The sequence below is a fragment of the Salvelinus fontinalis genome, chromosome 23 (genome assembly GCF_029448725.1).
Source record: "Salvelinus fontinalis isolate EN_2023a chromosome 23, ASM2944872v1, whole genome shotgun sequence".
NCBI classification, from domain to species: domain Eukaryota; kingdom Metazoa; phylum Chordata; class Actinopteri; order Salmoniformes; family Salmonidae; genus Salvelinus; species Salvelinus fontinalis.
The window spans coordinates 38935162-38962940 of NC_074687.1; the positions used below are offsets into that span (position 1 = coordinate 38935162).

At 42.8% G+C, this 27779-nt stretch overlaps 1 protein-coding gene across 1 annotated transcript; it reads right to left on the minus strand.

The window, feature by feature from the left end:
* LOC129821296 (ceramide synthase 6-like) lies at positions 1–27150 on the minus strand. Its single transcript, XM_055878794.1, has 11 exons — positions 26595–27150; positions 22138–22243; positions 21545–21675; positions 16670–16727; positions 13271–13321; positions 13035–13127; positions 5796–5924; positions 5324–5430; positions 3168–3324; positions 2617–2640; positions 1–2370 (listed from the first exon to the last, which is right to left on the minus strand). The coding sequence occupies exons 1-11, from the start codon at positions 26762–26764 to the stop codon at positions 2203–2205; spliced, it is 1194 nt and encodes a 397-aa protein (XP_055734769.1). The 5' UTR covers positions 26765–27150; the 3' UTR covers positions 1–2202.
* Positions 27151–27779: the final 629 nt, after the last annotated feature.

Consider the following 27779-nt stretch of genomic DNA (forward strand, 5'->3'; position numbering starts at 1 on the left):
TTCTTTCTTACTTGCAATCTTTAATATTGTCAAGGGTTTTAAATGCATCATTGCTTAATAATACCTTCCTCTGTCTTCCAAGAGGGCCATGAACAATTAACGAAATACTTACCAGAAATGTTGTAGAATACTTATAACAAAATGTAATTGGAAATATAGCATGGCCCTATTTTTACACACACACATACATAATGCTGTTACTGATATATCTTGTACAGCTTATGGATGGATAATGCGTGTTTGTATTTCCCATAATAATGCATTGTTGTAAGACCACATTACTATTCATTTGTGAGCAAAACAAATGCAATCAGTTTTAGCAAGTGAAGGGGGGGGGGGGGGGCATCACTGAAAACAAATCCATTTGTTTAGCATTTTGCCAATGACAAGACTCATGCTGTAATGTGTGTACCTGTTGATGGAATAGTGAAATGATATGAACTATGGATTGGTTCACAATTAGCCAATCTTAACACTGACAAAGTCATTGAGACATGTTGACAATAATTTGCAAATTTACAGAACCAGTCAAAAGTTTGGACACATCTACTCATTTCAGGGTTGTTAAAAATATATATATATATTTTCTACATTGTAGAATAATAGTGAAGACATCAAAACTATTAAACAACACATGCGGAATCATGAGATTCTTCAAAGTAGCCACTCTGCCTTGAGAGTTTGCACACTCTTGGCTTGCGCTCAAGCAGTTTCATGATGTAGTCACCTGGAATGCAATTCAATTAACATGTGTGCCTTGTTAAAAGTTAATTTGTGGAAATTATTTTCTTCTTAATGTTTTTGAGCCAATCAGTTGTGTTTTAACAAGGTAGGGGTGATATACATTTACATTTAAGTCATTTAGCAGACGCTCTTATCCAGAGCGACTTACAGAAGATAGCCCTATTTGGTAATAGATGAAGTCCATATTATGCCAAGAACTGCTCAAATAAGCAAAGAGAAACAACAGTCCATCATTACTTTAAGGTCAGTCAATGCAGAACATTTCGGGAACTTAGAGTTACCAGCCTCAGAAATTGCAGCCAAAAAAAATGCTTCAGAGTTCAAGTAACAGACATTTCAACATCAACTGTTCAGAGCAGACTGCATGAATCAGGCCTTCATGGTCGAAATTGCTGCAAAGAAACCACTACTACAGGACACCAATGAGAAGAAGAGACTTGCTTGGACCAAGAAACATGAGCAATGGACATTACAGCGGTGGAAATCTGTCCTTTGGTCTGATGAAGCTTTGTGAGACACAGAGTAGGTGAATGGATGATTTCCGCATGTGTGGTTCCCACCGTGAAGAATGGAGGAGAAGGTGTGATGGTGCTTTGCTGGTGACACTGTCAGTGATTTATTTAGAATTCAAGGGACACTTAACCAGCATGCCTACCACCTGGTTTGCGCTTAGTGGGACTATCATTTGTTTTTCAACCGGTCAATGACCCAACAAACCTCGAGGCTGTGTAAGGGCTATTTGACCAAGGAGAGTGAAGGAATGCTGCATCAGATTACCTTGCCTCCACAAATCACCCGACCTCAACCCAATTGAGATGGTTTGGGATGAGTTGCACCGCAGAGTGAAGGAAAAGCAGCCAACAAATGCTCAGCATATCTGGGAACTCCTTCAAGACTGTTGGAAATGCGTTCCAGGTGAAGCTGGTTGAGAGTGCCAACAGTGTGCAAAGCTGTCATCAATGCAAAGGGTGGCTACTTTGAACAATCTAAAATATATTTCATAGTCTTGATGTCTTCACTGCTATTCTACAATGTAGAAAATAGTAAAAATTAAGAAAAATCCTGGACTGAGTAGGTGTCCAAAATGTTGACTGGTACTGTATATCTATCCAAAATAAATAACATAAAAGACACATAACATAATTAACTACCCCCAGTATGCCAGTCAGACTACGTTTAAACAGCATGCTTTCGCCATAATAGTGGAATGCGTTCATTCGTTGGCTAAACAGAGAGACTGGGCTGTACCGATAGGAGTGCTTTGATATTTCATTGAATGCAGTTTGATGCAAATATAGAGAAAGATAATAAAATGAGGGGAAACATGGAAATAATCAAACTGAAAACTAAGAACTTCCAGTACCAGACAGGCAATGTTGTTCATGTGGCACACATGTAGTATCTATGAATGGTGTGTGCAGCTTTGCTCCAGTGCTTATAAATGTCTCATAACAGTGGTCAGTGTTCATCTAGACAAGGGGCCCCTGCTGACAGGTACCCATTGGTCCCGTGGACTTTATTGGTCCCGTTGGTGGTGCTGTTGTGGTGCTTCTGAACAGGAGTGGGCGGAGGACCGTTGTCCTCGTCCGAGCTGGACTCAATGTCACTGCGGTCGTCTTTCGACACCTGTGGAGAGGTGCAGACGCTGTCAGAACAGCTCATATACCATCTGATGTCATGACAGAGGAAGTAAAAGCAGTTGGCCATCGCTTTTGGTTTCCTCATTTTACAACTGGTTTCCCCATTTTACAATTAAGATCATGTAAAAACGAAAGAAAGGGATGTCATGTCAGAACATTCTGTGATTGTGACTTGATAGTGAGATGACGTGGCAATACACAAGTTTCTTCTCCTTCGGTTCCAACTACTTACATGTAAAGGATTCCACTTCCCTGCCTTGAAGGTTGAACGGTTAGCGTGAGGGATAGAAAAAGTAAAATCAAAACAGGCCCTTTAGTGAATAGCTTCTGTAGTACAGTACATGTACAGTGAGCTTGACTGCTAAGATTACCCAACGCTTTGCTTTGCATTTACAATGACAAAAAGTAACATGGTAGTACTAAATTCTAACTACATACATAATGAGAATGACTTTCTAACTACATAAAGACGGTCCTCTTGAGTGTACTGTATGGAAAATATGACAATGTCTGCCAGAATGGCACCCTATTCCCTATGGGCCCTGGTCAAAAGTAGTGCACTACATAGGGTGCCATTTAGGACCCTAAAATGCGAACTGGGGGAGAATCTCAATAACGTTTCCTTGACTACTCGCATTCTCGTCTCAACTCCTTTTCAAAACCCATTGGAGGAGAAGCTCAGAGAGGGACCTCTGACTTTCTCAACCAATGAGTTTTGAGAACCAGGCGAGAGGACGCGAGTAGTCAAGGAAATGTAATTGAGACTCTCCCTTCGTCTCTCACCTTTCCTCTGGAGATGGCTCGACAGGCTATCTTCACTATGAGGTAGGACCAGAAGGAGTGCAGGAACTGCAGCAGGATCAGCAGCAGGTTGAACACCCACCAGGAGGGGTACGGCCCCACGATCTCCCAGCTCTCAAACAAGGTAGTGTTTAAAATCCTACGAGAAAGAGAGACAGAGTGTGAGAGAGCGAGAGAGAAATAATTAGTCAACTCATTTGATAAGTAAACCACACTACACACACATTCAGTGCAGCTCATAACGACAGGACGTAGTAATGAGACAACAACAACGTCTCTATTGGGAATTGGATAACAGACTGGAAATACTTATTGGTTTTAATACGTGTCTCTCTCTGAAATTAACAAAAACCTGTCAACTAAAGTACACGCCAGAAAACCCAATCTGAGGCAGCTGTCACCAAATAAGCTACTTGTTATTGTCTTAGAATTCTAGGTGAACAGAAGACAGTAAATGTTCCTGGTGCTCTAAGGTAGAGTGGAGGAATACAGATGGCCAGGTGGTTGAGAGAGACCCTCAGGGACAACATAAGAGGCTAACGTCCAGAGCCTTCAGCCCCTAGCTAAGGGTTTCCCAAACTCGGTCCTCGGGACCCTAAGCTTTGATCATTTGAATCAGCTGTGTAGTGTTAAGGCAAAAACAAAAACGTGGGGTCTTCTCAAACCCTCGGGGTCCTGAGGACCGAGTTTGGGAAACGCTGCACTAGCTTGCTCTCCATCCTCCACGACAGACAGACTCACTCTTAACAGCCAAGGATAATTATCACCCAGGAGACAGACAAATAACTTTATCCCTTCTTCCCGCTATACCGTGCTGTGTGGGAAAGCTCATGCAGCACTTTACTGTATGAAGTCAATCTGTCATATAATGTACACACTACTAGAACCACTTTAAAGAACATGTTAAATCCTTCATTCACGTCTCTGATGAATGGCTTGATAGCTATTTCAGTGAAGGTGGAGATATAGTTGGATAATTGTACATGATATGAACCCTGCTGATACTGAATCCATGGCAACAGTTGTACAGTCACACTACCTTTCTGGTTGCTGTGGTGCACTCTGCCTGCACTGTGATATACTGTATAACTCACGACGGTATACTAACAAGAGGAAATCTCTGAATGAGACTTTTCTAAAGGATTCATATTTCTTTAGAGACAGTGCACTGTGGAGGTTCATGCTTTAGTAATCTTTTGAATAAAGTGTCGTTTGTCATTTTGATCTGGTAATTAACAGCGCCGTCCTCGAGCGTGGGCTCAAAATTGGGGTGACGTCTCAGAGCGGGATAGAAATTCACGTCGCTTTTTCTCTTCGTACAGTGACGGTACTGCTGAGTGTGCCAAGGACATGACACAGTAAGATGGTGCACGCATATTCCTCTACTATGACTGATTTGCTACTGCCTCGCTCTCTCTCATATAAAAAAGGTAGGATGCCTCGCTGATGACACATCAAAAACATTCCGGTGCAATCCAAATTCGTCATCTAAATTGGAAGTCCAATATGTAAAAAAGACAACATTCTGGCATTGATACCAACTAACACAGGCACTGTGATAACATAAAGAATTAGGTAATTGAGGTTTTCAAAGTGTAAATTGAAAATGCCATTTTAGATTCCAGTCTCAAATTGACCCTGGCTTATATAATTAAATGATCTCAAAATAATGGTCCGTCTTTCATTTTATTTCCCCCTCCCTCTTTACTGGGGAAGATGCGTACGTCAATATTGTTGCTGTAGTATCCATAGTAACTATTACTAAGCAACAAAACCTGTATAAAATGAAAACCTTCCTGGAAAAATTGCAAAGCCCATTTGGAAAGTGTCAATATTCTGAGATCTACAGTACATTCATTCATGTCTCCTGTATTCGGAGACAGATTATACACTGAAACAAACATTCTCCGATATACAGTATCACCCTGATCTGTCTCAACTGGCAGCACACAAGTGCATCTAAAAGACACTCGAGCCCATTGTTTCAATTGAGCTGTAGTCTTTCACAGAGAAGACATTGTCCGGGTCCCAAATGCCGCCCTATTCCCTACATAGTGCACTACTTTTGACCAGCGGCCGTAGGGAATAGGGTGCCATTTGGGACACATACACTCAATGTAGAGACAAAGCCTCCTTACCAGACAGGATAGACACCCAGTCTGGAGCTGATGAAGACCATTGCAAACATGACAAACAGGAGGTTGCAAAGTCTCTGAAACTTGGCATAGTTTGCCATTTTGGCAGCCTGCAACAGATGACACAGACACACGCAAAATGGTTACAAGAACAAAACGTGGATGTTGTATCTATCTTTTTCATACACTGAAATTGGTTTTGGCAGTACATAATTGAAATCTACAGATGGCCGATTTCCCCTCTGATAGCTACTGTGCTTGCTTGTGATTCTAAAACAACCACAAAAGAACACAGGACCCTCCCACATGTCCGTGGGGTGTGAAGAACACACATCAGGGCCACGTTCAGCAGGCAAACCTTGTGGAACATTGCAGAGAGAAATGTAATTCGTAGAACTAACAAAAATCTTTTTTTTTTCTACATGCCAGACACCTGAACATGCCTCGCTGAACGTGTCCCCGGGTCTCTACTCACCTCCACCAGGACGTCGGCGGAGTCGTGGAGACACATGACCAGCGTGCCCACTCTAGCCATGTTGTTGACGTAGGCAAAGGTGATGAGGGAGATTGTCGCCAGGTGGTGCAGGAACATGATCAGGAAGTCCTGGGGGGGGGGGGGGGGGGGGGGGGGGCACAGGCGTCATAGTCATGTCACACAATGGCAGAGGGAGAAAGCATTCACAGCTCTCTATCATGTCTCACATCAAGGGGACATGTACAGCATGTGGGTTTTATGAAAGCTTCCGCGTCATGCAGAGAACATGACCGCTGTTGTATTCTTTGTGCTCACAGTAGATAAGTGGACTCCTTTGCACCTTGTACACTGCTGGCTGCGCACTATGCAGAACATCTATGGTGACAAGATGCGGGTGACATTCTGACAAGGACATTGCCCCTTTGTAAACATTACACTCCATAAATGACCAGATACGCTGTGCAATTCAACTTCCCCCCTCATCTGCTTTTGCTTTGTGCTGACAATTCTATTGTTTCTCTGAACGCAGGACTCAAGGGCAGCTGACGCCTTCCTTTCTCATCTACTTTGATGGCTAGACAGTTATTCTTTTCACAAATTAATGAATGAATGTGAAAACTAAGTCTAGTTAAAAATGTAAAAAAAAAAAGAGATGTCTTCAGAGTGATGTACAATGTACTACAGCTAAAGTGATTTCTAGTCAGTCTAGAAGAGTCTAGAAGGTTAATATCCCCTGATAAGTGAGGCTGAATAAGGATGACATGCTAGAGCCCTCCTGTGCCCCACAGGGTTGAAAAGGCTCAGTACAGCAGGACAGCAGCAGAGCAGCCAGCCCAGAGCAGGAGGAAGAGGAAGAGCAGTGGCACGAATACAGAATGGAAGCATGGCAATAGAGTGCAGGGAACATAGTGGAATTGGCAGGGGGTGCAGAGGACCTCCTCAATGCGTGGCTTTGTGCAATGAAAAAACTGAAAGGAGAAACAGAAAACCAGAGATGCCAACAGTCAACACGGAGATGAGAGGTGAGGGCATAAACACCATGGCATCATGGGACAGCTGTGAGTGAGTGTTAGGTCTTCAGTGGTGTGGACAGGGTGGGGCAGAAAGAGAAGGAAGAGATGGGAGGCATGCAAATTGGCATTCTCTGAACTCAACTAGGGAGCTGGTTTAAAAGAGAATGCCATGGCCAAGGAGAGCCCTCCATAAACAATACCCCCCCCCCCCCCCATATTCTACCCCTTGTTCTTGACGCCGCTTAACAGTGCTAAAGAAGATTAAAAAGAACAGAAGCAAAAAGAGCTATGCTGAGGCAATATTTATAGCTCAAACATGGAAATGCCCTGACCTGGAAAATCTCTGGCAACCCGACTATGGGATGTATTAGAAAGAGTGTATGCGTGTGTGAAACAAATGTGTGAACAGACATGTCTGTCTGCAGATGAGCAGTTCAGCAGTGGTCTTTTCCATAGCGGCTGTGCGTGTACGTTCCATGGATTATTTATCTTTAGTCTAGGGATTAAGTGTGAGTGGGTCACAAAACTGGGCCTGGTGTCATCACAGCTGTTTGTTTGACCCTCAGTTACTGTGTTTAAACGTCATTCAGGATGAAGTGGAGTGAGAGGCTAGGTTACGAAAAATATATAAACATGTGCTACTAACAAAATCACCTCAGATAAACCAGGTCTAAAACTAACTTGAAACCATTTATTGTGTCTCAATTCGTATTCAATATTTCAATGAATCTTTTTATTTTATTTTATTTTATAATTGATTTATTTTTTTTTTATCCCCTTTTCTCCCCAATTTTCGTGGTATCCAATCGCTAGTAATTACTATCTTGTCTCATCGCTACAACTCCCGTACGGGCTCGGGAGAGACGAAGGTCGAAAGTCATGCGTCCTCCGAAGCACAACCCAACCAAGCCGCACTGCTTCTTTAACACAGCGCGCCTCCAACCCGGAAGCCAGCCGCACCAATGTGTCGGAGGAAACACCGTGCACCTGGCCCCCTTGGTTAGCGCGCACTGCGCCCAGCCCGCCACAGGAGTCGCTGGAGCGCGATGAGACAAGGAAATCCCTACCGGCCAAACCCTCCCTTTACCCGGACGACGCTAGCCCAATTGTGCGTCGCCCCACGGACCTCCCGGTCGCGGCCGGCTGCGACAGAGCCTGGGGGCGAACCCAGAGACTCTGGTGGCGCAGTTAGCACTGCGATGCAGTGCTCTAGACCACTGCGCCACCCGGGAGGCTGTAATGAATCTTTTTAATTCTTAAATAATATTTTTTCATCAGTGGGGACAAGGAATGGCATGACGCTGAAATAAAATAAAAATGATGGAGAAATGTAACTGTCTTCAGATTCTAGGAACTGAATAATGAAATGAGACTGAATCGAAAACAAATGAGGGGGAAACGGTTTACAATGTCTGACAGAAAATTCCAGTAATCCATCTCCTCCTCTCAGAGGCCTGTGATTTCACAGAGCAGAGATTAGACTAAAACACCACACCAAGGCAAAGACCAAAAAATAAAACAAAATCATAGAACAGACAATAGGAGGCCTGAATGCAGACAAACAATAATTAAGGCTTTCTTGAGATTACCACTGCACAATAGAATTGACTACAAAGAAAAAGAACACATTTGGTTTCAGAATGTATTGAAACCAGTTATGAGGCATTTCCCTTTGATTTAAAGGGATAATCCACCCCAGAAATAAAAATCATGACACTCCTGTCAATTTGGTGAAATCTTCTGTTCTATCAGTGGTTAAATTAAACATTTCCCCCATGATTTAACTTCTAAGTGGTCCATCTGTGAAATCAGGAACTCATGTAGGAACTCATGTCATAGTTACATGGTTCTCGTCACTGGTGATATGGTATAGTGTGTTATCCCCTTTCATAATGCTTTTAAAACTATTACCTGCTCCCCAGATAGCCAAATCAGCTAATAGATGATATGGGCATACTCGTCTAGAACACATCCATCCGTTTATATTGTTATGACAATGTTTATTTTTCGATGTGTTCAAGCTAAACAGTGTACCAAATGATTCAACTCAGTTTTTCCTTCAAGTACCATCTCGCAATGTGCCCTGTGTCTGTGGGAAACGTCTGTTGTTGCCATAGCAATGTACTCTGCACTTGCTCTGGGCAGAGAATTGCTAATTGAACTCGGTGAGAGAGACTCCTAAATTGATAGTGCAGTTTGTTTAGCTACTTCACATGCTAATATTGACATTGGTATTATTGTGTGTAGCCAGCCAGCCCGGAGAGCATTGCATTGTGGGTTTAGTAGTTGACTTGAGCTGCAACATATCTCCACAACAATTTTTACATGTTGCTACCAACCTTGTTATAAACACAAAATGAAACATTTGTTTACCCAAAAAATATTGTTCATACAGTTGAAGTTGGAAGTTTACATACACCTTAGCCAAATACATTTAAACTCAGTTTCCACAATTCCTAGCATCACCACTTTATTTTAAGATGTGAAATGGCACAATAATAGTAGAGAGAATTATTTATTTCAGCTTTTATTTCTTTCATCACATTCCCAGTGGGTCAGAAGTTTACATACACTCAATTGGTATTTGGTAGCATTGCCTTTAAATTGTTTAACTTGGGTCAAACGTTTCAGATAGCCTTCCACAAGCTTGCCACAATAAGTTGGGTGAATTTTGGCCCATTCCTCCTGACAGAGCTGGTGTTACTGAGCCAGGTTTGTAGGCCTCCTTGCTTGCACACGCTTCTTCAGTTCTGCCCACAAATATTCTAATCGGATTGACGTCAGGGCTTTGTGATGGCCACTCCAATACATGGACTGTGTTGTCCTTAAGCCATTTTGCCACAACTTTGGAAGTATGCTTGGGGTCATGCTTGGGGTCATGCTTGGGGTTATTGTCCATTTGGAAGACCCATTGGCGACCAAGCTTTAACTTCCTGACTGACGTATTGAGATGTTGATTCAATATATCCACATAATTTCCCTTCCTCATGATGCCATCTATTTTGTGAAGTGCACCAGTCCCTCCTGCAGCAAAGCACCCCAACAACATGATGCTGCACTCCCGTGCTTCACGGTTTGGATGGTGTTCTTCGGCTTGCAAGCCTCCCCCTTTTTCCTCCAAACATAACAATGGTCATTTTAGGACATTTCTCCAAAAAGTACGATCTTTGTCCTCATGTGCAGTTGCAAACCGTTGTCTGGCTTTTTTAATGGCGGTTTTGGAGCAGCGGCTTCTTCCTTGCTGTGCGGCCTTTCAAGTTATGTTGATATAGGACTCGGTTTACTGTGGATATACAGTGGGGCAAAAAAGTATTTAGTCAGCCACCAATTGTGCAAGTTCTCCCACTTAAAAAGATGAGAGAGGCCTGTAATTTTCATCATAGGTACACTTCAAGTATGACAGACAAAATGAGAAAAAAAAAATCCAGAAAATCACATTGTAGGATTTTTTATTTATTTATTTATTTGCAAATTATGGTGGAAAATAAGTATTTGGTCAATAACAAAAGTTTCTCTCAATACTTTGTTATATACCCTTTGTTGGCAATGACAGAGGTCAAACGTTTTCTGTAAGTCTTCACAAGGTTCTCACACACTGTTGCTGGTATTTTGGCCCATTCCGCCATGCAGATCTCCTCTAGAGCAGTGATGTTTTGGGGCTGTTGCTGGGCAACACGGAGTGGGAGAACTTGCACAATTGGTGGCTGATTAAATACTTTTTTGCCCCACTGTACATACTTTTGTACCGGTTTCCTCCAGCATCTTCACAAGGTCCTTTGCTGTTGTTCTGGGATTGATTTGCACTTTTCGCACCAAAGTACATTCATCTCTAGGAGACAGAATGCATCTCCTTCCTGAGTGGTATGACGGCTGCGTGGTCCCATGGTGTTTATACTTGCGCACTATTGTTTGTACAGATGAACGTGGTACCTTCAGGTATTTGAAAATTGCTCCCAAGGATGAACTAGACTTTTGGAGGTCTACAATATTTTCCCTGAAGTCTTGGCTGATTTCTTTTGATTTTCCCATGATGTCAAGCAGAGATGCACTGAGCTTGAAGGTAGGCCTTGAAATACACTGCTCAAAAAAATAAAGGGAACACTTAAACAACACAATGTAACTCCAAGTCAATCACACTTCTGTGAAATCAAACTGTCCACTTAGGAAGCAACACTGATTGACAATAAATTTCACATGCTGTTGTGCAAATGGAATAGACAAAGGGTGGAAATTATAGGCAATTAGCAAGACACCCCCCAAAACAGGAGTGATTCTGCAGGTGGTGACCACAGACCACTTCTCAGTTCCTATGCTTCCTGGCTGATGTTTTGGTCACTTTTGAATGCTGGCGGTGCTCTCACTCTAGTGGTAGCATGAGACGGAGTCTACAACCCACACAAGTGGCTCAGGTAGTGCAGTTCATCCAGGATGGCACATCAATGCGAGCTGTGGCAAAAAGGTTTGCTGTGTCTGTCAGCGTAGTGTCCAGAGCATGGAGGCGCTACCAGGAGACAGGCCAGTACATCAGGAGACGTGGAGGAGGCTGTAGGAGGGCAACAACCCAGCAGCAGGACAGTTACCTCCGCCTTTGTGCAAGGAGGTGCACTGCCAGCGCCCTGCAAAATGACCTCCAGCAGGCCACAAATGTGCATGTGTCAGCATATGGTCTCACAAGGGGTCTGAGGATCTCATCTCGGTACCTAATGGCCGTCAGGCTACCTCTGGCGAGCACATGGAGGGCTGTGCGGCCCCACAAAGAAATGCCACCCCACACCATGACTGACCCATCGCCAAACCGGTCATGCTGGAGGATGTTGCAGGCAGCAGAACGTTCTCCACGGCGTCTCCAGACTCTGTCACGTCTGTCACATGTGCTCATGTGCTCAGTGTGAACCTGCTTTCATCTGTGAAGAGCACAGTGGCGAATTTTCCAATCTTGGTGTTCTCTGGCAAATGCCAAACGTACTGCACGGTGTTGGGCTGTAAGCACAACCCCCACCTGTGGACGTCGGGCCCTCATACCACCCTCATGGAGTCTGTTTCTGACCGTTTGAGCAGACACATGCACATTTGTGGCCTGCTGGAGGTCATTTTGCAGGGCGCTGGCAGTGCACCTCCTTGCACAAAGGCGGAGGTAGCGGTCCTGCTGCTGGGTTGTTGCCCTCCTACGGCCTCCTCCACGTCTCCTGATGTACTGGGCTGTCTCCTGGTAGCGCCTGCATGCTCTGGACACTACGCTGACAGACACAGCAAACCTTCTTGCCACAGCTCGCATTAATGTGCCATCCTGGATGAGCTGCACTACCTGAGCCACTTGTGTGGGTTGTAGACTCCGTCTCATGCTACCACTAGAGTGAGAGCACCGCCAGCATTCAAAAGTGACCAAAACATCAGCCAGGAAGCATAGGAACTGAGAAGTGGTCTGTGGTCACCACCAGCAGAATCACTCCTGTTTTGGGGGGTGTCTTGCTAATTGCCTATAATTTCCACCTTTTGTCTATTCCATTTGCACAACAGCATGTGAAATTTATTGTCAATCAGTGTTGCTTCCTAAGTGGACAGTTTGATTTCACAGAAGTGTGATTGACTTGGAGTTACATTGTGTTGTTTAAGTGTTCCCTTTATTTTTTTGAGCAGTGTACTTCCACAGGTACACCTCCAATTGACTGAAATGATGTAAATTAGCCTATCAGAAGCTTCTAAAGACATGACATCGTTTTCTGGAATTTTCCAAGCTGTTTAAAAGGCACAGTCAACTTAGTGTATGTAAACTTCTGACCCACTGGAATTGTGATTCAGTGATTTATAAGTGAAATAATCTGTCTGTAAACAATTGTTGAAAAAATTACTTGTGTCATGCACAAAGTAGATGTCCTAACCGACTTGCCAAAACTGTAGTTTGTTAACAAGACATTTGTGGAGTGGTTAAAAAACGAGTTTTAATGACTCCAACCTAAGCGTATGTAAACTTCCGACTTCAACTGTATGTGTTATTTAACACTGTTAATTATAGGAAATAGTGGTTTGGAGTGGATTATCCCTTTAATAATGGCTTTATTATTTAAAAAATCTTAATAATATTATTAATTTTATATTATTATTAACAGATTTACCTTGAAATGGGTGTTTAATCATATGCAAACAAATATCTATGGAGCAAGCAATGTGATAAACAAACATTGATTAACTATATTATATTGATGTATTTACTAAATTGGCATCCTACCTTTCTTCTGATATCTGTGAACTGGGAGAAGAGTAGGGACAGGTAGAACGACAACTCCAGTATATAGTAATAGTGGATGTCCACCGTCAGTGGCTGTGAAAATACACACACACACACACACAACTCAATAAAGTTGGATCAAAACCATGTCCTTTCAAATACAATAACTGTTGTAGCTAGGTGAAAAGAATTAACAGAGAAAACATTGGAGAATTTTCTCATGATCAAAACATTACCTGATAAGGATAGTCGTACCAGCACTCTCTGGTGTTCCATAACCATGGTGTCTGCAGACACAAAAAAATGAACAGAATATTAATGTATTGTTATGTTGTTTCCAAAAATGTATTACATTCATAAAGTGCATTGATCGCCACACCTATATGCTATGCTGCCTCTGGCTCAATACTAAATGTTTGCTTAAAAGATCCAGTATATCAATAATCTTGCAACCGTAACCATGTTAGATTGTATTTTCATTAAGGGAAACTTAATTTAATCAAAGCAAACTTTTGCTGTACGCTAGTAGTGCAAATTAAGAATGAACGCGTTAGCCTGGGGACAAAACTGAGAATGCTCATTTTGGTCGAAGGCTACATGATGAATACTGTAGTGAACTGGGGGATGTGGTTAAGACGGTCTTATGTCTTGACACAAGAGGGACTTATACTACAAAGGCATGGTAATGAGTTGCTAATCATCATAATCATCTCTCACAGGGTGTTTGCCTTCAATGACAGATGATTCTGGACCAAACCAAATATAACCTACTTAAAACTGCAAACTCTGCTTAAGTTGACATGCAAACATAGACTCTTACATTAGGGAGTTGAATGTATTTTGTAGGTCTATAGTGTATAGATTTGTAATAGATACAGTGCCCTTTTTGTACCACCAAGCATGTTGGGCCTAGTGAGTCTCAACACACCCGGGAGACTCACTAGGCCCAACTGTAGGAAATGAAATCCTTCCACAAAGTGCATCGTCATGCAAGTTGTTGCAATGAGAAATTATCCTCGCCGCAATGTCTCCTATTCACCCCCTAATCATGATTCCTGATCAACGGCATCATCAGCAGCATTCAATTACTACAGACACAAAAGGCTTTTGGCCTCAGTACATTACACAATATCAGTGCGCACAGAGTCAAACACATAAAAAACAAAAGATACCCTTGAAGTATGTTACTTCCTCACACGTGTTTATGTAGAGATAGATACACATACATACAGTACATACATGTATACACACACAGTGCTTTCGGAAAGTATTCATATCCCTTGACTTTTTACACATTTTGTTACAGTACAGCCTTATTATAAAATGTATGAAATAGTTTATTTCCCCCCTCATCAATCTACACACAATACACCATAATGACGAAGCAATTATTTTGGGCTACTTTGGTTGAGGTCAGAGGATTTTGGAGGCCAGGTCATATGATGCAGCACTCCATCACTCTCCTTCTTGGTAAAATAGCCCTTCCACAGCCTGGGGGTGTGTTGGGTCATTGTCCTGTTGCAAAACAAATGATAGTCCCACTAAGCGCAAACCAGATGGGATGGTGTATAGCTGCAAAATGCTGTGGTAGCCATGCTGGTTAAGTGTGCCTTGATTTCCAAATAAATCACTGACAGTGTCCACAGCAAAGCACCCACACACCACAACACCTCCTCCTCCATGCTTTACGGTGGGAAATACACATCCAGAGATCATCTGTTCACCCACACCGCTTCTCACAAAGACACAGTGGTTGGAACCAAAAATCTCACATTGGTACTCATCAGACCAAAGGTCAGATTTCCACCGGTCTAATGTCCATTGCTCGTGTTTCTTGGCCCAAACAAGTCTCTTCTTCTTATTGGTGTCCTTTAGTAGTGGTTTCTTTGCAGCAATTCGACCATGAAGGCCTGACTCACACAGTCTCCTCTGAGCAGTTGATGTTGAGATGTGTCTGTTACTTGAACTCTGTGAAGCATTTATTTGGGCTGCAATTTCTGAGGCTGGTAACTCTAATGAACGTATCCTCTGCAGCAGAGGTAACTGTGGGTCTTCCATTCCTGTGGCGGTCCTCATGAGAGCCAGTTTCATCATAGCGCATGATGGTTTTTGCAACTGCACTTTAAGACATGAAGGTCAGTCAAAGTTTCTTTAAGTAATGATGGACTGTCGTTTCTCTTTGCTTTTTTGAGCTGTTCTTGACATAATATGGACTTATGGTCTTTAACCAAATATGTCACGCCTGTGCCAACTCCCCGGCGCTCTAAGGCGCCAGGCTCAACAGCATTACGCACTCCTGCCACCATCATGACACACGCCTGCCTTCCCCCCATCACGCAAATAATCAATTACTCACCTGGACTCAATCACCTCTACACTATATATCGGTCTGGTTCTCTGCTCTGTTCCCTGCTTCAGCATTAATTGTCGTTTGTTGTTGTTTACCCATCTGCTGACACTGTTCCTGTTTTGTTCCCTGTCTGTTCCTGAATGAATTTTGACTCCCCGTACCTGCTTCTTATCTCCAGTGTCAGTCATTACAGAATGCTGAAGCCGTCATATGAAGCATAGGGGAGTGCTGGCGTTGCGCGATTGGTGGTGATATCGGGTACGGGGGCCCCACCAATGGAACCGGGAGTGCCTAAGCCAGCTTGTCGGGCTGTCACGCCCTAGCTGGCTTGAGAGGTTCTTGCCCCGGAAGGCACCCATCCCACGTCAGGCCTCAGTTGGCTCGTCAGGCTGCTACGCCTCCACCGGATTATCGGGCTCCCATGCCTCAGTGGGATCAACAGGCTTTCACGCCCCAGCTGGATCGTCGGGGGTGGGGGGAGGGTACTGTCACGCTGAAGGTGCCAGGCTCCCCAGCATTACGCACTCCTGCCACCATCATTACACACATCTGCCTTCCACTGTCTGTTCCTGAATAAATGTTGACTCCCCGTACCTGCTTCTCACCTCCAGCGTTGGTCATTACAAAATAGGTTTATCTTCTGTACACCCCCCCTACCTTGTCACAACAACTGATTGGCTCAAACGCATTAAGAAGAAAATAATTGAAATACATTCTAGGTGACTGCCTCATGAAGCTGGTTGAGAATGCCAAGTGTGCAAAGCCGTCATCAAGGCAAAGGGTGGCTACTTTGAAGAATCTTAAATATAAAATCTATTTTGATTTGTTTAATATTTTTTTTGGTTACTGCATGAATCTATATGTTATTTCATAGTTGATGTCTTCACTATTATTCTACAATGTACAAAATTAAGAAAAACCCTGGAATGAGTATGTGTCCAAACTTTTGACTAGTACTGTATAGAGTAACAATAGTGTTAGACTGAAGGTGACAGGGAACTAGTTTCTCAACTGTGCATGTGCTCGAAGACAGTAATATCTGCATAATGGATGCTGTGCTGAGAGCAAATCTATCCATTATTTATCAGTGAGCACTGGTTGGAGTGTTTGAGAGGTGCATTATTTGTCACTTGGTCCCCCTTTCATAGCAAGATCCACCTCCTCCGGATGTCCTCGAGTGCGCAAGCCTCTGTTACAGCTCCTCCTTGAATAACGTGTCTTCAATACAAAAAGTGCTCTAATAACTTTTCATCAACGAAATGATTTTGGAAAGTAGCACACTCACCTTTTTAAGGAAACATACTCCGTAGGTAAATATATAGAGGTAAAATGTAAATCTCCACCTGTGAAAAAAACAAAACAAAGAGAACAGAGAACATCAGTCAGTAAGACAGTTTTGGGGTTTGGATGCATCCTCTGTGGAATGTCAAAAGAGAGGCCATGTCTAAGCTGCTGTAAGGGAGGCCAATCCAAGGACAGCCAAGAAAGCCACTGGCTAGTTCCGAATACCCATACTTGCGTTCTAAATAGTAGGCTTTTTGAGTATGCGAAAATAGAACAGAAATTTTGGAATATGCTTTAAATGCCAGGATGTCATACTAATTTCAACTGTTCATCAGGTAGAATTTGCTGCACACTATTGAGGAAGTGTGTTTGACAACAGCTGATAAATCAGAACAGGGCACCCGCTCTACAAACATTTACTAAATGGCACATACACCTCCATACTGCTTAGGACCCTTCTCTTTGTTTTTTTTCTGTTCTATTTTTCTCAATCTAACAACACTTATTTTTATTGTAAGCACTGAATCACTGGTGGTAATAATATACACAGTTTTTACTTCTTAGGCCAATTAGTATTGAACACAATAGAAGTATCATATTCCAAATGATTTTCAAAAGTCACAGAATCAAATGAAAATAGCTTATGAAAAAGGAAAGTCATTAGTCATGTTGATCAGCTACTCAGTTTAACCTAGAGAAGAGTGCCAATGTTACATTTCCATACAGGATTTACCTCAGCGTTTTATCCAAAAGGCTCAGACTTTTCTGTTTCCACCTACACTGGGCGGACCTGCTCCCACTTTGGCCCAAAGCCGGGGCCCCTGGTACTTTTCAGCCTGCATTTACATAACAACGGCTAACTGTGAACTTAAAAAATGGATTTTCTGATCGTAACCAGAGTACAGGTAAAGCCTCCTGTATTGTGATCACTGACATTTGATACCCCAGGACTTACTGGGACTTACATGGATTTACTGTAGTGTATTCATCATTGCATATTGTGGTGTGTTTTCTGTCTACGGCTGTCAAAAATACTTACTTCTTGTAAGGCCAGCTAAAGCTACGCACACTAAAACCACCTGAGATGTATGTAAAACTCCCAATGTCACACAGCATGATCACCATTTGTCAAGTTCCCCCTCGGAGGCCAGTCAGTAACTATTAGGTTCATACAACATCCCTGTCACATTGTGCTATTCAGAGTTGGAACTTCTTGTCTGTGATTTGTAGCCTGGTACATGATGGGTATGCCTGTGTGCTGCTGTGACTGTGTGAAACAGAGTACACCTGCAGCTGACAGGCAGCTCCACCTATGAGAGGCCATATTAACGGAAAGACTCAGTCCTGAATGATTGATGCATTTTGGCATCATTACGAGCCAGAAGAAGGAATCTGTCTCAGTCAAGTGTTTCTATTAAATAATGTATTTAAGTAAAAAAAAAAAAAAGAATAATAACTACGAAACAAATATAAATGCAATATGTAAAGTGTTGGTCCCATGTTTCATGAGCTGAAAAAAAAAGATCCCTGAAATGTTCCATACGCACAAAAAGCAGATTTTTCAAAAATATCCCTGTTAGTGAGCATTTATCCTTTGCCAAAATAATCCATCCACCTGACTGGTGTGGCATATCAAGAATCTGATTAAAACAGCATGATCATTACACTGGTGCACCTTGTGCTTGGGACAAAAAAAAGGCCACTCTAAAATATGCAATTCTGTCACAACACAATGCCAGAGATGCCTCAAGTTGAGGGAGCATCCAACTGGCATGACGACTGCTGGAATATCCACCAGAGTTGTTGCCAGATAATTTAATGTTAATTTCTCTACCATAAGCCAACCTTGAACGTCATTTTATAGAATTTGGCAGTACGTCCAACCGGCCTCACAGTCGCAGACCACGTGTAACCACGTCAGCCCAGGACCTCAACACACAGCTTCTTTACTGCGGGATCGTCTGAGACCAGCCACCCAGACAGCTGATGAAACTGTGGGTTTGCACAACCGAAGAATTTCTGTACAAACTGTCAGAAACTGTCTCAGGGAAGCTCATCTGAGTGTTCGTCGTCCTCACCAGGGTCTTAACTTAACTGCAGTTTGGCGTCGTGACCGACTTCAGTGGGCAAATGCTCACCTTGGCCACTGGCACGCTGGAGAAGTGTGCACTTCACACATTAATCCCGGTTTCAACTGTACCGGGCAGATGGCAGACAGCATGTATATTGTTGTGTGGGTGACCGGTTTGCTGATGTCAACGTTGTGAACAGAGTGCCCCATGGTGGTGGCAGGGTTATGGTATGGGCAGGCATAAGCTGCGGACAACGAACTCAATGTATTTTTTTAAAATGGCAATATGAATGCACAGAGGTACCGTGACGAGATCTTGAGGCCCATTGTTGTGCCATTCATCTGCCACCATCACCTCATTTTTCAGCAAGATAATGCACTGCCCCATGTCGCAAGGATCAGTACACAATTTCTGGAAATGTCCCTGTTCATCCATGACCTGCATACTCACCAGACATGTCACCTATTGAGCATGTTTGGGATGCTCTGGATTGACGTGTACGACAGCGTGCTCCAGTTCCCGCCAATATCCAGCAACTTCGCACAGCCATTGAAGAGGAGTGGGACAACATTCCAAAGTCCACAATCAACAGCCTGATCAACTCTATGTGAAGGAGATGTGTCACGTCGCATGAGGCAAATGGTGGTCACACCAGATACTGACTGTTTAGTTGTTGCGTTTATATTTTTGGCCAGTGTAATTTCATTATGTAACCCCCCTTGTAATGTCTGAGAAGGACGTGTGTTAGTTATTGTCTCTCATTCCTTCTCTCAGTGCGGTCGTTTGTTGATTGTTATGGCCTGTGCAGCAGCATCTCCCTGCTCAGTATGGCTTTGATCTCTGAACTATCAACTGGAACAGCTCTGCCTGAGAGTCCATGATCACAGGAGAAACTTTCCCATCCAATCAATGTGCAGTAGTTATGGGTATGTGCTGGGTTATGTAAGCCCAGAGCAGAGCAGAGGTTGGGACTGGGCGTGCCTGCCTCCCTCTCTCTCTGCCACGAGGTAGTGCAGTGCAGTGGCGTCCAGGCTCCAGTGGCAGTGACTCACCCCGGAATGCAGACGCTGGGATGTGAGAGCCCTGGCACTCCGGCCACATCTCTGACAGGCTAGCAGGCCTCAGGGCAGACTAGCGTACTGTAGCATTGGTCTAGTATACCCAGGTCTCTGCCACTGGTTGAATTCACACTTGTGCTGCTTTTCGACTAGAATACCAGTGTATACACACTTATGTTATTTTAGAGAAATTGTGTTCATGCAGAATGTGCATAATCAAAACAGTTGCATTGTGAGAAGGTGTTAAACATTTGAATGAAAAGAAAGGCCATCGTTCATGGAATTCAAATAATCAAGCCACAAGTAATAGCTCTCTGTGCTTGATTCATTTAAAAAACAAATGAGCTGGATGCATTGACCTAACGATAGGCCAAGAAGACGGTTACTTGGCAACTGGTTAGTCAAACACTGTCAAACATTGTGCTTCAAGTGCTGCTGAATCAGTGCTATTTATGTACAATTACTATGACTCACAATTACTTTCGCTGAAAATACTTCTGCTGGTGACTGTGTACCAAATACACGGTCCTGTTAAATACAATGTAGTTGCATTCAAAGCCAAGAAGGCATGATACTGAAGTAATTACTCTTCATACATTCCTGTGGTGTTCTATGGTCATCATTGTGCAGAAAGCAGCAGATACAGAGTTGACATAATGTTCTTTGCTGCTTTATCATAGATATTCTTATAAGTTATTGCTTATATTTACGTCCCTCCAAATTCTCCGCATTAGGACGGTCCAGACTTTCTATTTTACAAAACACAAATCTGAGCTTTGTCTTTTAAGGTTCAGTGGATTATAATCTGCTGCCTTTGGCTCTTTCCTTCTTTACAGAATTGAACCAGAGGAATGGAGGCAGAACAGTTCAGACAACAGGCACTGTGGTAGAAAAAGCAAACGTCCCACTGGGGACTGGGGACCAGACTGTCCCGTTAAAACTAGCTGCAAAATAAATAACTGCATGCAGCTTCTTTGGGATCTGATGTCTCCAGTCTAAATGTGTCTCTCTTTCTCAGAATTATGAAAAAGGGAACAGTGTCCTCAGCTTCGCCATCCTGAGGTGTCGGAGACAACAGCGTCCTCTCAAACCCAGACACTAATTACAGTAGGATTACTGCTGAGACGAGTGTGCCTGGGTCGGTTTACAAAATTACATTTTAAGCAAATGATACAACAAAGAAACCAATCAGGCATCCAATACATTCTGAGTCTGTCAACTCCATTCTGCCTACAGACACGACACTGCATATATTTAAAATGTAGGGACATCCTCTATTAAAAGTGAGCTTAAAATATTGAGAAAACAGGCAGAGATTTGCTCTAGTTACATAGAGGCTGTGCTTTTGTGAGACGTTTTTATTTTATTATTCCACTAAAGTAACTGAATCCAGTTGCTGAACCATGGCACATTTCACACCGACAAACTGAATCTGGTATTTCTCTTTGAAGATCAAATAATGACCACGCCAGTCATCTAAGCAGAGAATCCCTTCAACAGTGAGCCCCTGAGTGAGCAGCCCCAGGGCGTCAGAGACCCGCTCTGTGCCTCACTGCCTCTCCCACTGCCAGCCTGGCTCCAATGGTGTCAGACATGAGCCCACTCTGACAGGCCTGCTCCAGTAAAGGCAATGACTGGAAAGCCTATCTATCCACACCTAAAATCAGTTTCCACTGAACAAATGCGCACCTATGTGTTTATATTAGTGATAATATGTAGCATTTTGAAGCTGTCAAGACCTCTTACATGCTCTCACAAAAGCGAGCCAACGTGCTGGGTTTCTCCTGGTTCCTGCGCTGTCGGAACCAGCACTGGATGGTCCGTACATCCCAGTCCAGCTGTTTGGACAGGCCCTCCAACCTCTTCTCATCTGGATGCTAGGAAACATAAGATCCAGACACCGGACTGTTAACAAGGCTGCCATTATTGTGGGAAGGCGTGACATGTCAGAAGTTAAAACAGTCTTGATATTCGCAGAGATAAAAGGCAATCAACGTCTGAACGTTTCATCAGCATCGTGTACTAAGGGGTAGTAAAACTGTTGCAATTGTCCATCATTTGAACCAGTTTACGGGCTCCTGAAAAGAAGACGCCCTAAAGTGCCTTCGTTTCCACCTCAGAATGTCTACCCAGTGTGGAGGTAGTCTGCTAGATTGCTCAGTAGGTGAATCTGAGCATTTGTTGAAGAATCTCACTTGAATAATAATAACAAATGGTGCTTTCTGGACTCAAACTGAATCCAATGCCTTTTTTTGCAAGAGATTGCTTTTAATCTCAGTTATCAGTACTAAAATGCAAACAAAGACATGACATAGTGGAAACACAGGCACTACTTTTACCTTGGTGATAGCAGTGAACACCTTCTCCAAAATGGCATTGGGCTGGGCTTTCTGTGGTCCATTGGCTTGTATCTTGAGACCCAAGGCACATGGTCTGGCAATAAACCTTCAACAGCATGACACAACAATGTCAGAATATTCTCACAGTAGGTACTGTATAATCACCATCTAATTGTTGTTCGTGGGAAAAGTGTTTTTGTTTGTGGTAAATGGGGACCATCGTGGCAGCAACATTGATAATACTGACAACCAGTTGTTAAAAATACATCTCAAAAGCTTCAAAATCTTATCCAACTATGAGTACAATGTGTGCATTTCTGAATCAGTATTTCTGTATACCTCGTCAGCAATTCGCAATGTAAGAATCTGGCTAAATTTCACAACCGTATAAATGAAAGATGGTATCATGACGTTATATGATTGAGTAACAGTCACATTCATGGACAAAGGGTTATGGGAGATTAAACTGCTGGAAGTGTTGCCAAGATCAAGATGAAATGTCCATGTGCAGACAGCCGTGAGAGAGAGACAGCTGAGAGAGAGAGAGATTAGCGGTCTAGTAGTCTATTCATAAAAAAAAGTCTTTACTCTGCAAATGAAGTGTGCCGTCAGCAATCAGAAAATCTCATCTGGAGGGACCAGCCTAAACGGACCTTTCAGTAGGATCTATAAAAACCTAATGTGTTAAAACACTGCCTTACAAGTGAATTGTGAACACTGACTCAGTATTTGTAATTCTTGCTGCCTAGCTGCCATTGACAGAGTTACTGTGCTCAGTGAGAGGCAACATAAGGGCAACAGCAGTTGTTGGCAGGTTCAATGGATACTAATCCAGTACTACTTTATGTTTAAGTAAATAGTATCATTGATGCCCTTGAACAATAATAGTACATGTGAGGCGTGTGTATGCATAAGCAAGCTGTGTGTATAATCTACATTTAAAAAGCAAACATCTCGGTCTTGGCGACACTTCACAGCAGGAACCACAGTCTTCACTCCTTTGTTTGGCCTACATATTTTTTACAGTACCAGTCAAAAGTTTGGACACACCTACTCATTCCATGGTTTTTCTTTATTTTTACTATTTTCTACATTGTAGAATAATAGTGAAGACATAAAAAACTATGAAATAACACATATGGAGTGTAGTAACCAACAAAAAAAAAAGTGTTCAACAAATCAAAATATATTTTAGATTTTAGATTCTTCAAAGTAGCCACCCTTTGCATTGATGACAGCTTTGCACACTGTTGGCATTCTCTCAACCAGCTTCACCTGGAACACTTTTCCAAGGGTCTTGAAGGAGTTCTCACATATGCTGAGCACTTCTTGGCTGTTTTTCCTTCACTCTGCGGTCCAACTCATCCCAAACCGGGTCAAGTTCCTTGGTGTCCACATCACCAAAGAACTATCAAGGTCCAAACATACCAAGACAGTCGTGAAGAGGGTACGACAAAACCTTTTCCCCTTCAGGAGACTGAAAAGATTTGGCATGAGCCCCCAGATCCTCAAAAGGTTCTACAGCTGCACCATCGAGAGCCTCCTGACCGGCTGCATCAATGCCTGGTATGGCAACTACTCTTTATCTGACCGTAAGGCACCACAGAGGGTAGTGCGAACGGCCCAGTACATCACTGGGGCCAAGCTTTCTGCCATCCAGGATCCAGAAAGCCCATAAAATTGTCAGAGACTCCAGTCACCCAAGTTAGACTGTTTTCTCTGCTACCGCTGCTACCGCACGGCAAGCGGTACCGGAGCGCCAAGTCTATAACCAAAAGGCTCCTCAACAGCTTCTACCCCCAAGCCACTACACCGCTGAACAATTCATAAAATCACCACCGGACAATTTACATTAACACCCCCCCCCGTACACTGCTGCTACTCGATGTTTGTTTGTTACCTATGCATAGTCACTTCACCCCCACCTATATGTACAGATTACCTAAACTAGCCTGTCCCCCAGCACACTGACTCGGTACCCGTGCCTCCTATATATAGCCTCATTGTTATTCTTATTGTATTACTTTTTATTATTACTTTTTATTTAAGTCTACTTGGTAAATATGTTCTTCTTCTTGAACTGCACTGTTGGTTAAGGGCTTGTAAGTAAGCATTTCACAGTAAAGTCTACACTTGTTGTATTTGACACATGTGGCAAATAAAGTTTGATTTGTTTTGATTTGAAACTTCTCAATTGGGTTGAGGTTGGGTGATTTTGGAGGCCAGGTCATCTGAGTCAGCACTCCATCATTTTCCTTCTAGGTCAAATATCCCTTACACAGCCTGGAGGTGTGTTGGGGGCATTGTCCTGTTGAAAAACAAATGATAGTCCCACTAAGCGCAAACCAGGTGGTAGCCATGCTGGTTAAGTCTGCCTTGAATTCTAAATAAATCACTGACAGGGTCACCAGCAAAGCACCCCCACACCATCACACCTCCTCCTCCATGCTTCACGGTGGGAACCACACATGCGGAGATCCGTTCACCTACTCTGCATCTCACAAAGACACGGCGGTTGGAACCAAAAACCTCAAATTTGCACTGAGACAGATTTCCACCGGTCTACTGTCCATTGCTCGTGTTTCTTGGCCCAAGCAAGTCTCTTCTTCTCATTGGTGTCCTGTAGTAGTGGTTTCTTTGCAGCAATTCGACCATGAAGGCCTGATTCACGCAGTCTCCTCTGAACAGTTGATGTTGAGATGTGTCTGTTACTTGAACTCTGTGAAGCATTTATTTGGGCTGCAATTTCTGAGGCTGAGGCTGGTAACTCTAATGAACTCTGGGGCTCATTTTCCTATGGCGGTCCTCATGAGATCCAGTTTCATCATAGCGCTTGATGGTTTTGCGACTACACTTGAAGAAACTTAAAAGTTCTTGAAATTTTCCGGATTGACTAACCTTCTTGTTTTAAAGTAATAATAGACTGTCGTTTCTCTTTGCTTATTTGAGCTGTTCTTCCCATTATATGGACTTGGTCTTTTACCAAATAGGGCTATCTTCTGTATACCAACCCTACCGTGTCACAACACAACTGGCTCAAACGCATTAAGAAGGAAAGAAATTTCACAAATGTACCTTTAACAAGGCAAACCTGTTAATTGAAATGCATTCCAGTTGACTACCTCATAAAGCTGGTTGAGAGAATGCAAAGAGTGTGCAAAGCTGTCATCAAGGCAAAGGGTGGCTACTTTGAAGAATCTTAAATATATTTTGATTTCTTTAACACTTTTTTGGTTACTACATGATTCCATAGGTGTTGTTTCATAGTTTTGATGTCTTCACTATTATTCTACAATGTAGAAAATAGTAAAAATAAAGAAAAACCTTGGATTGTTTTGTATTTAACTAGGCAAGTCAGTTAAGAACAAATTCTTATTTAAAATGACAGCCTACGAACAGTGGGTTAACTTCCTTGTTCAGGGGCAGAACGACAGATTATACCTTGTCAGCTCAGGGAATCGATCTAGCAACCTTTCGGTTACCTGCCGCCCCAATGGAATGAGTAGGTGTGTCCAAACTTTTGACTGGTATTACAGGCCATATCATCAGTAATCAAGAAAATGTACATTTAACAACAAGCCTCTCAACGGTCCAATGAAGACTTATACAGCACAAATATATCAATGAAAAGTCCAATTCCCATTGTGACTGTTTTCAGTATTAGAGGTGGACTGGAGGTGGTGGGTTGGTGAGTGAGGTGTCATGGTGGTGGTGGTGGACTCAGCAGAATGACCTTATGACAGGCATCCAATCAGTGACATCATGTACAGTATGTAGCCTAAAGTAAGACACATTGCAACTGTAGCCTACTGACGCATATACACCTATATGCCACATCATGAGCCTTTATAAAAAGGGTGGTATTAGGTAATATTGAGAAACTGCTGTGGGTTCCTGTCTGTTTCCGATTGATGTCTATTGCACCGAGTCTGTGTCTGAGCGATGTACCAGGCTAGCATCAACACTTAGCTTGGTAGGCTATGTACAATTGGGATAGGCATGCTTACAACAAATAGGCTACATGAAGCTAAACACAATGATCACCATTATGACATAGGCAGCACAGACCCTTCCGAGGTCATTAGAAGCCTAGGCTAAATGAGACGAGCATGACTCGAATAATGCCCTCGACTACTGACAGCTGCAACTTGCAGCTTGGATGCGAAGTCAACATGTATCTCATCATGGAAAATAATTCAGGTCTATTGATCCGACACATATCTCGAAAAAGCTTTGTGACAATACAGACAGGCATATAGAGAAACGTTAATGTTACCTTCATTATTGGATAAATCGCATCACCATGTGGATGTCATTGTCTAGAAATTCGGTGTGAGCTAAACATGCTTCAATACCCGATATACTATTGTTTAAAATAGGCTTTCTTTAGGCTACATGTAAATGAAACGAACCCAACATTATCTTCAGTTATACCAATCACTTATACATGCACCCACCTTTCGAAAACCAGTCGAATCATAAATATGCAGAAGGCTAAAGGACAAGCCAGATACAAATCCTCAGCTTGCGGGAAGGTTGCCTCATCTGTGTTTTTTAGGTCAGCCCAGGTTACATTGTGAGGGAGCCAAAATCTCTCGTTCCAAAACCATGCCAAAATACCTGCCATTTCCTTGTGTTATGGACACTTTGTCCCCCTTACCAATTGACCAGAAATGAACGCGATATCAATGGCCTATAGCGTAGTTGCAGCAGTCTCACAGGCGATCTTTGCAGGTTTTTAGTGTGATGGATCAGTGTATGCTCCGCCAGTCTATTTACCCCCTCGCTCTTTCCAGTGTAGGGAAGTAGGCATCTGCTCCTCCGCAAGTGATTGGTGCATTGAAATGTCAAACATGCAGTCGCAATCCAGAAGTATCATGTTCAAAGGTCTATTGTTTAATGTGTTGTAGGTTATGGCACTAGCAAGGTATTTGTTTAATTTATGGAATAGGCTGGCTGTCCATTGATTGTGGATTAGGTAACTATTTCCTCAATCCCATGCATAATAATACGGTTAGGCTATTGTTGATAGGCTAACCAACTCATAATATAGTCGTGTCCTGACTGTTCCTACCACGTTTTGGTTAGGCAAATGTCCCATTTATGAAATATCAGGCAAACGAACAGTATGATCATGAACACTTGGTAAATCATGCCACCTACTGACCAGCACACTCATAGCAGAAGACACGTTATATTTTATTCATTTTATTTTTATTTCACCTTTATTTAACAAGGTAGGCCAGTTGAGAACAAGTTCTCATTTACAACCGCGACCTGACCAAGATAAAGCAAAGTAGTGCGACACAAACAACACAGAGTTACACATGGGATAAACAAACGTACAGTCAATAACACAAAAGAAAAGTCTATATACAGTGTGTGCAAATGAAGTAAAATTAGTGAGGTAAGGCAATAAATAGGCCATAGTGGCGAAATAATTACAATTTAGCAAAAACACTGGAGTGATAGATGTGCAGAACATGAATGTGCAAGTAGAGATACTGGGGTGCAATGGAGCAAAACAAAAAATAACAATATGGGGATGAGGTAGTTGGGTGGGCTATTTACAGATGGGCTATGTACAGGTGCAATGATCTATCTGTAAACTGCTCTGATAGCTGATGCTTAAAGCTAGTGAG

What these genes read in the sequence shown, in the direction of transcription:
- LOC129821296 (XM_055878794.1), bottom strand. Translation starts at nt 26,764, where the DNA reads ATGGCAGGTATTTTGGCATGGTTTTGGAACGAGAGATTTTGGCTCCCT. An exon ending in GCTCGCTTTTGTGAGAGCAT is followed by an intron (nt 16,728 to 21,544) that starts GTAAGAGGTCTT and finishes TTTTTTTCACAG; the next exon opens with GTGGAGATTTACATTTTACC. An exon ending in GAGTATGTTTCCTTAAAAAG is followed by an intron (nt 13,322 to 16,669) that starts GTGAGTGTGCTA and finishes TTGTGTCTGCAG; the next exon opens with ACACCATGGTTATGGAACAC.